The following is a 9,198-nucleotide window of genomic DNA, read 5'->3' on the forward strand; positions in this document are numbered from 1 at the left end:
TCCATTTCTCTATCATAAGCCTCCTCCAACATCGTTTTAGAGAATTTGGCAGTACGTGCAACCGGAGTCACAACCGCAGACCACGTGTAACCACACCACCCCAGGACCTCTACATTCGGCTTCTTCACCTGCGGGATCATCTGAGACCAGCCACCGGGACAGTTGAAACTGAGGAGTATTTCAGTCTGTAATAAAGCCCTTTTGTGGGGAAAAACATTCTGGTTGGCTGGGCCTGGTTCCCCAGTAGGTGGGCCTGGCTCCCATGTGGGTGGGTGTATGCCTTCCCAGGTCCACCCATGACTGCCCTGTAATGTGAAATCCATAGATTAGGGCCTAACAAATTCATTTTTTATTGATTGATTTCCTTATATGAACTGTATCTCAGTAAAATTGTTGAAATTGTTGCATATTGCGTTTATATTTTTGTTCATTATATGTGCTTGCCACACTGTACTGCCATTAGTCATCCTGTTTCACTAGCCTGCCTAAGTATGCTGCAGAGCTGTCTTACAAAATAATTTTACTAGTTCTTCCAAGTAGATACGACATACTTTCACAAACTGTCTCTGTCCCTCTCGTCATTGTGTTGTGTACAATCATCTCATGCGGTCTAAACTAATGTAGCAGGTATAAGTGTATCCGTCCAGAGATCTGTATATAATGATGAGATGATCATGTCTCCGCCCTAACAATGGGAGTTGTTGTCCCAAAGAAAAGCACTGAGTTTATATTGGACAGATTTGGGTGAAAGTGCCTTTTCTTTTCTTTGTTTAATAATCAGCACTGCTAAAACTAAAATGCTTTGCTTACAAGGTGGGGGGGTCCCCCAACCAAATCTCCTTTAGGGCCCCCAAAAGGTTACGGCCGGCCCTGAAAGGATTACCATACATAGGGACTGCAATTTTCCACAAATATAAAATATTCTGCCATTATACATATGTGTAGGCTTGCATTTACATCAAGCATACAACATACAATGTATCATATTATGATGAAAATGTTATGAAAAACACCGTGATTTGTAAATTGCAGGGCTCTCATCATATTTATTTTTTGCCATTTGACGACACATGCAAACCGCCTCATGTTTACATAATCTCGGATTTTTCACCCCTGTAATCCTGTTACGTAAAAAATGGAACACTTTCACCTCTCGCGCGATTTCAACCCAACGCAGGCAGCGCAGTGTAGGAGTTCCAGCAGCAGAGAAGGGGAGAGGTAGGGACGTTGGGTGAGTTTGTAAACATTTGACTTGCTCGTGTTCAGATATCAAGATTTTACCAAATAGCCTTTGTCGGGGAACAGGTGTATTGACCGTCTGTCACATTTATCTTCCCCATCCTGAAATACTTATTTGACGCGCCTCGAATTGTGTCAGTGCTTTAACGTTAGCCTAGCCAGCTAACATAACGTTAGCTAGCCTGTGTGTTCTGTACAATACCATCTGGCAAGGCGTTAGCTAGCAAGTTTTTAGCTGAAAAAAGGGGAAGGTAAATAAAGCTAGCTAATTTAGCAAAGAGACCACCAAGAAGCCCTTTTAATTCGCTCGGCCGTTATTGCCAATGTGGTTGGTCTGCTGTAACCTTACTGCCTGTACCAAAACATCTCATGTGATGATGATGATGATGATGGCCTGTCAGATATTGCATAGTGAGGTCCATTCTTCGTCCTGTCTGACATTATGTTGCTAGCTAGCTATATCTAACTTGACGTGCTGTTGTGATCATTGGCCCATAGTTAGCCATCGTGCCCCTTGTTAGCTAACTAACTAGTTAGCAGAATCTGTTAGGTAGTTTCTGTCTTAGTTGAGACTATATACACATTAAAACCAGGGTTGAGACAGTCGACAACGGCATGGTGCGTTAATTACGCTGATTCTGTTGCAAACCATTTTGCAACAGAAACCGTTTACTCCAAACGGAAAACGTTTTGCAACGAAAACAAGTTTATATTGGAAAATAATCAGCTTGGTTCCTCCCGGTTTAGTTCCGTTTGCTCCATTTGGTTCTTAAACGGTTTCCGTTGCAAGACGTAATGAATTCACCCCATGTGAACTGCGCTGTTTGTTGACAGTCAGCAGAGAGGAGGCCATTTAGCTAGGACAATAACGTTAGTAATTAAAATACGTATTTTACTATTCAAAAACACTAGCTAGTTAAGACTATCACATTTTGACTTGCCAGCTGGGACATATGTTTAATAACGTTTTGTCACCAAGAAAATTGTTCATGTCAGCATTAATATATTTGTTTGATTACTAACGTTAGCATTTTTTCGTTTTTCTTCATTGTAGTGTTAACAAGGTGCTTTAGTTGGAAATACTGAACATGTAGGCAGTAGGAAATCCTTATGAATATCTATTTGTTAACCCTAATGTATTAGCCAATACAGCCTATTTTTATTTTTTAATCTACCAAGATTTTAGAGGCAGAGACAAAATAACACTTTCATTCTCTTCCTCTCCCATACCTTTTCATTGCAGGCTCTTTGTGTGAGATGGGGGACGATCGACCTTTTGTGTGCACCGCCCCAGGCTGTGGACAGGTAGGGTCTAATTTACCCTCCTTTTCTCTTCATCCTTCACTCTCTTTTCCCACTCTCCCTCCTGTCTTTACAGATCTCGGATTTTAGGAGCCATCAGATTACTTTCACCAGTGTCTTGCATTTTCTTTGTGTACAGAGATTTACCAATGAAGACCATCTGTCAGTCCACAAACATAAGCATGAGATGACCCTAAAATTTGGTCCTGCCAGAACTGACTCCGTCATCATCGCAGGTGCTTACCTTTACTATTCCTAGAATTTCTCAATTTGACTGTATGAGAAAATTATGAGAGAAACATTTTTGTCTAGCTATCAAACCAACACCACCCTGTGTGGACAGATGAGCAATCTCTGTTGTTGACAGAGGGGATTTACCTGTACTATGAAGCCTCTAAACCAGTGTCTCCTCTTTCTCTCTACCACCAGACCAGACCCCCACGCCCACCCGCTTCCTGAAGAACTGTGAGGAGGTGGGTCTGTTCAATGAGCTGGCCAGCTCCTTCGAACAGGAGTTCCGGAAGGCCCATGAGGACGACCAGAGGAACAAAAACCCGGTGAGGGTGAGGACGGTGGAGGGGATAGGATGGGTTTGGTTTTTAAACATGGGTAGTTTGACCAATTTATTAATGTTGTGTCTGATTGTTGGTCCCCACACAGCTCCCCACCCCTCATCTTCTGGCCCCACCCCTACAGACCCTGTCTGGGGTGAAGGAGGAGGATGAGGGGCCTCTGGAGGTTGACTCCTCCCCCCCAGGCAGTCCTGACTCCACCTCCAGCATGTCGGACAGTAGCAAGGAGCCAATGGGGAGAGGAAAGGTATGTCCTGGGGGCGGGGCGATCAGGTTGTATGGTTGAACAGACGAATCGATGTGTGTTCTTTCCTCTTGTCAAGTTTGCATGGTAACTTGGGTGAGAGAGAGAGAGAGTAAGGAACAGTGGTGGCCAGAGAGTAAAGTAATCACTTAACTATGAGGCAAGTAAAGAAGATGTCAGCAAAAAGTAGACAATTAGTGGGTGTCTTAGTGGGTTCAGCTCAGCGGCCTGTAGTGTTCAACTCCCACCTGGGTTTCTCTGACTGGATGTGATGTGTGTTGACAGGAGACTCTTCCTCCTCCACGGCCAGTGTTGAGCTCCACCCCCACGCCAACCATTGTACGGCCTGGGTCCCTTCCCATTCACCTTGGTTACGACCCCCTGCACCCGACACTGCCGTCGCCGACTTCTGTCATCACACAAACCCCACCCTCCAACAGACAACTGGGGTGAGTCTAATCTACCAACATCTGTCTATATTTGTATTCTCTCTTGTCTATTTCATTTATACCAATCTCCTGTTCTCAGCTCTCCGACAGGCTCCTTCCCACTGGTAATGCATCTCCCCAACGGACAGACGGTTCCTCTCCTCCCCAGCCCAAATATGACCTCAGTCATATCTGTGAGAATCAATCACATTTATTTACAATGGCCTTTTTACATCGGCAGTTTTAGTGAAAGTAGTAGATGTCTAATTAACAATAACAGACTTGATAATGGCAGATATTGGTAAGTGTTATTTTGTCCTCATATTTAGTCTCTTCTTGTGTAATGTGTAGCTGGCGAGGCCATTTAATATGGTGCCCAACATCCCTGGGATTCCAGGCCCTCCGATTGGTGGGACCAGCAGCGGCTCCTCCTCCCCATCTGGGTATAGTCTACACTCGGAGGCCAAGATGGTGAGAGGCGCATGCACTGGCGGACACACACTACACACCACACACAAAGTTAAGGACCAAATAGCAGTGGGCCTACCCGTGGCAGTGGTAGGCACAGGGTTGCAAAGGGAGGCAATGTTACCAGTAACTGTTAATTACCAAAATAACTTGTAGTTTTGCAACCCTAGGAAGGCATGTTATTGACATCTGTATGTCATTTCTGTGTGTCCATCCCTCTCTGTAGAGGCTGAAGGCGGCGCTGACCCAGCAACAGCATGGCCCGGGGGCTCAGAACGGGGCTGGAGGGGGCACAGGGGGTGGGAGAGGGCACAGGGGGGGCGGGAGGGGGGCCAGGGTCCAGCCCAGCTGTCCCCCAGAGACATGAGCAGAGCCAGCAGCCCTCGCAGCATTCTGACACCCCCTCACCTGCACAGCCACAGGTAAAACACATACATACTGATACAATACCTAAGGGTCAGGTGGAATCTGCTAGAGGCAGGGTGGCCTTTATCTCCAGAAATGATAAAAATGCTAGAAAGAACACTGAACAAACTAAAAGCTGCTACAAACCATGTTTTGTAGATGAAATATGCTGGCAACTCTATAAAGGTATTGATAAGAGAACTTCTCTGCAGATTCCGTCTGACCCTATATATTTGGTAATGCATTATCTCATGTCGCTTGCATGTATTTGCGTACATTTTGTGCACAAACAGTGAATACAAAAATGCACAGGCACACTCATGCATATATGATTTACATATACTCACACAGCAAACCAGCAGTGGCTCCTCCTCTCCATTTGGGTATAGTCTACATTCAGAGGACATGATGGTGAGAGGCGTATACACGGGCACACTTTGAAATACACATTCAAATGCACTTTTACACTCACAAGCTCACACTCTTGCATTTTCTTTCTCTCTCTCTCATACACACACTCATGCACACACACCTAGTCCAAGGTGTATAACACTCTCCCCGTCCTCCCCAGGTATCCCCGGCCCAGCCCACCGGGGGTAGGAGGCGGCGGGGTGCGGAGGCCGACCCAGATGAGAGAAGGCAGCGCTTCCTGGAGAGGAACAGGGCGGCGGCGTCTCGCTGCCGACAGAAACGCAAGGTTTGGGTTGGCTCACTGGAAAGGAAGGCAGAGGACCTGGCTACCATGAACGTCTCTTTGACCGTGAGTCTACTACACTATGACTGTAACTGGACCTAGACTGTAACTGTCTATTAGAGTCAGTTACAATAGACCATAAAGGGCAAAGGAAATATGTAACTTTTTGGGTGACCTGACCAAATTCACATTGACATATCTATAACTCACATTTCTTTCTTGTTGAAAGCAAGTCTAAGAAGCGGCAGATCTGTTCTATGTGGTTTATTTCTATGCTTCCCATTCTTAAATTCTGTTTTTGTCTTCCTTTTGGTTTTGTACACCAGTTGAAAATACAATATTTTTGGTTATGGAAAAGATATTTCACAGTGGTTTTAGATGGTACAATGATTCTCTACACTATACTTCCTTGTTTTGGTAACTATTAGAATTTTAGCAACCAGGAAATGGCAGAGTGATTTCTGCATAGTACATCTTTAAAACCATGAACCCGTCTAAGCCCTAATATGATTCTTGTGCCTATGGGGTTTTGGTGTATGATTGTCAGTGGTTGAGAAGACAAATGTTGTGTGTACATTGTCTTGTGTGTTCATGCCTATATGTGGTGTTCTGTTTCTATCAGAATGAAGTGGGTCTGCTGAGGAACGAGGTGACACAACTGAAACAGCTGCTACTGGCCCACAAAGACTGCCCTGTCACCGCCATGCAGAAGGCGGCTGCCTACTTAGGTAAATAAGACAACATACACTACATGACCAAAGGTATGTGGACACCAACTCGCCGAGCATCTCATTCCAAAATCATGGGCACTAATATTGACTTGGTCCACCTTTTGCTGCTATAACAGCCTCCACTCTTCTGGGAAGGCATTTTACTAGATGTTGGAATATTGCTGTGGGGACTTGCTTCCATTCAGCCTCGAGCATTAGTGAGGTCAGGCACTGATGTTGGGCGATTAGGCTTGGCTCGCAGTTGGTGTTCCAATTCACCCCAAAGGTGTTTGATGAAGTTGAGGTCAGGCCAGTCAAGTTCTTACACACCAATCTCGACAAATCATTTCTGTATGGACTCGCTTTGTTGACTTTGGGCGTTGTCATGCTGAAACAGGAAAGGGTCTTCCCCAAACTGTTGCTAGCTGGAAGCACAGAATCGTCTAGAATGTCATTGAATGCTGTAGCGTTAAGATTTCCCTTCATTGTAGCTAAGGGGCCTAGCCAAAACCATGAAAACAGCCCTAGACCATTATTCTTCTTTCACCAAACTTTACAGTTAGCACTATGCATTGGGGCACGTTCTCCTGGCATCCGCCAAAACCAGATTTGTCTGTCGTACTGCCAGATGGTGAAGTGTGATTCATCACTCCAGAGAATGCGTTTCCACTGCTCCAGAGTCCAATGGTGGCGAGCTTTACACGACTCCAGCCGACGCTTGGCATTGCACATGGTGATCTTAGGCTTGTGTGCGGCTGCTTGGCTATGGAAACCTATTTCATGAAGCTCCCGACGAACAGTTATTGTGCTGATACTTTTGTGTATATATAGTATACATGAATCAACTATCAATCACACAAGTCTGTCATTCACTCCATCTGTTTGATTTTTAATTTAGCCTCATTTATCTGTTCCCAATCAACTTGTACATCCATTCACCTACCTACCGATCCAACTCATCCATCTAATCTATTGCTTGCCTGTCACCTCTCTTTAAGGGTGAATGTTTCTCTCTCTCTCTGTAGCTGCAGGAGGAGAGGAGAGCTCCAGGGATCCCCCCTCCGAGCCTACGGGCTCCACAGCCTTGGCCATCCAGCACGGGCCTTCGGCCCCTGTCCCCAGCCCTGGTGCCATCACCGTCAACGGGCTGAGCGTATGCGCGGCTGAGGCAGTGGCCATGTCGGTCCTGGCCGGGATGGGGGCGGCCCACCAGGGAGGGGTCCTCATGGCGCCACAGCCTCAGCCCGCCCCCAGATGATGCGCAGGGAGCCAATAAGAACATTAGGAGGCCGGACTGGTACAATTATGTGAGCGATTGAAAGGGACCTGATTTGAAATCTGAAATCCCACCAGTTGTTAATAGAAGGGGGGGTGAGAAGTACTGTCTCCAACCTATGCTCAGACCTTGGATACAGTGGCAGCCAGGAAAGGATGTTGGGAGTTGACATCCTGTCAAAGCCACACAAACCCCCCACCCTACCCCCCCAAACACACACACACACACTCGCTCACAGCCAATGATAATCACTGAACATACCGAGTCGTCCCGCCCCTTTTGCCCCTTTTCTGATGGATCCCTGCTTGGAAGCACTGTCATTGCGTATGTACATACTCACACCCCGTGACATACACACACTCAATCACTGAATGTAGTGTGTTTTTGTCTATTTGCAACTCTCCCCTGTCTACAGTGTAAATCTCTCCTTACATATTTATCTTCTTCATGCAGCTATTAATCCATGGGGAAACTTTTTTTAGGGCTGAATAAGCGTGAGATATTGTTTTCCCTTTGTCATGGAGTGAGCCAAAGTATGAGTATATTCAATGTCTGGCCTTTTTAAAAATTTGTATTATTATTATTATTATTTTTTTAATAGGAATTCTGCATTCTGACAATGTGTATGAAACCCTTATTGACTGCATGGATATTAGAGGAGATTGATGAAGACCACTGTCTGTGCTGGTGCCTGCTCATATTATTGCTGGTTTTTATCATACTGCTTTTCTCTCCCACATTTTAAAGTGATATCAAATGACTGATGCAAACAATGACAATGTCCTAATATAACACTTGAAATGGTTAGGTTTTAGATTATACTTTATGGAGTAATCAACAAACTTTTCATTAGATTTATAAATCATTTACCCAGGCTAGGTTGAGGAAAAAGTAGTGCAATATATTTTTATATTCAAAACAAATATTAATGTTCCTGCATTTAGCTAAAACGTGTGTAGTGAATACAGTGGTAGAATGGTTTGTTCTAATTCAATGAAAACCAATTACATTCTAAATGATAAGAGAAAATGTAAATCTACGACATATTCTTGAATGCAAATCTCGATTAGGGGACGTCTATTAAGAGAAAATGTAAACCTACGACATATTCTTGAATGCAAATCTCCATTAGGGGACGTCTATATGACGATCATGTCCTACTCTCGGGTGCTTTCCAACATTTAAAAAACTATACTGTCTTTTGGAGTATATCACTTTTGTAAGACACGCCACTGAAATATTTGTTATAAAATGTCATTGAGTGATGTCTTTTTTTCTTCACATTTTGTGTTGAGGAATACCTTGTTTGTTTAATCTTTTTTTAACATGTCAATGCTCTATTCATCATTTTGTTATTGCTGTAACTGAACCCTGTGTCACGTTACCTTTCCCCTTGTGTTCTGTCAAGAGGATGGATATATCTGTCTTCAACAGTGAACCCAGGATGTAACCTCCCACAAACTATTATGGAATTTGTCTCCAATCCGTCGAGAGGGTGTTTTTGCCCAAAATAATTACACCTCAAGGCGGGGGAAATTTAACTTGTGTATAGTCTCAACTAATAAAAGATCTCCGGCAAAATAAATAAGTTACTGGCAACAAGGGGTTTAGGTTAATCTTTTTCATGCTTAGTATCTAAGTGCCTATCCCCTTGGTATAGAGCTCCATGACGGTAGGAACAGAAGCTGTCTGATGTGCTCAGGGATTAGGATGGGCTGGTGGCATACGTGTACACAACAAGCACAGGAAAAGAGAAGGCTTCTGTATGTCAGAGAGCGAGCTAGACCCTGCGTGTGACTGTGTATAGAGCGTAAGGGGAGAATCCTAACTTCCACTAAATTGATTTTTCACTAAGTCTCC

General features: G+C 44.5%; 1 protein-coding gene across 1 annotated transcript; it reads left to right on the forward strand.

Annotated features, from left to right (window-relative positions):
• Positions 1–1,195: 1,195 nt before the first annotated feature.
• On the forward strand, positions 1,196–8,942 carry LOC112216968 (cyclic AMP-dependent transcription factor ATF-7). The gene is made up of 13 exons (XM_024377142.1): positions 1,196–1,218; positions 2,483–2,544; positions 2,681–2,777; positions 2,971–3,104; positions 3,202–3,360; positions 3,643–3,806; positions 3,886–3,979; positions 4,137–4,256; positions 4,480–4,521; positions 4,625–4,675; positions 5,230–5,418; positions 5,975–6,080; positions 7,088–8,942. The coding sequence occupies exons 2-13, from the start codon at positions 2,497–2,499 to the stop codon at positions 7,318–7,320; spliced, it is 1,437 nt and encodes a 478-aa protein (XP_024232910.1). The 5' UTR covers positions 1,196–1,218; positions 2,483–2,496; the 3' UTR covers positions 7,321–8,942.
• The last annotated feature ends 256 nt before the right edge of the window (positions 8,943–9,198 follow it).

Source organism: Oncorhynchus tshawytscha, linkage group LG02 (assembly GCF_018296145.1).
Source record: "Oncorhynchus tshawytscha isolate Ot180627B linkage group LG02, Otsh_v2.0, whole genome shotgun sequence".
NCBI lineage: Eukaryota > Metazoa > Chordata > Actinopteri > Salmoniformes > Salmonidae > Oncorhynchus > Oncorhynchus tshawytscha.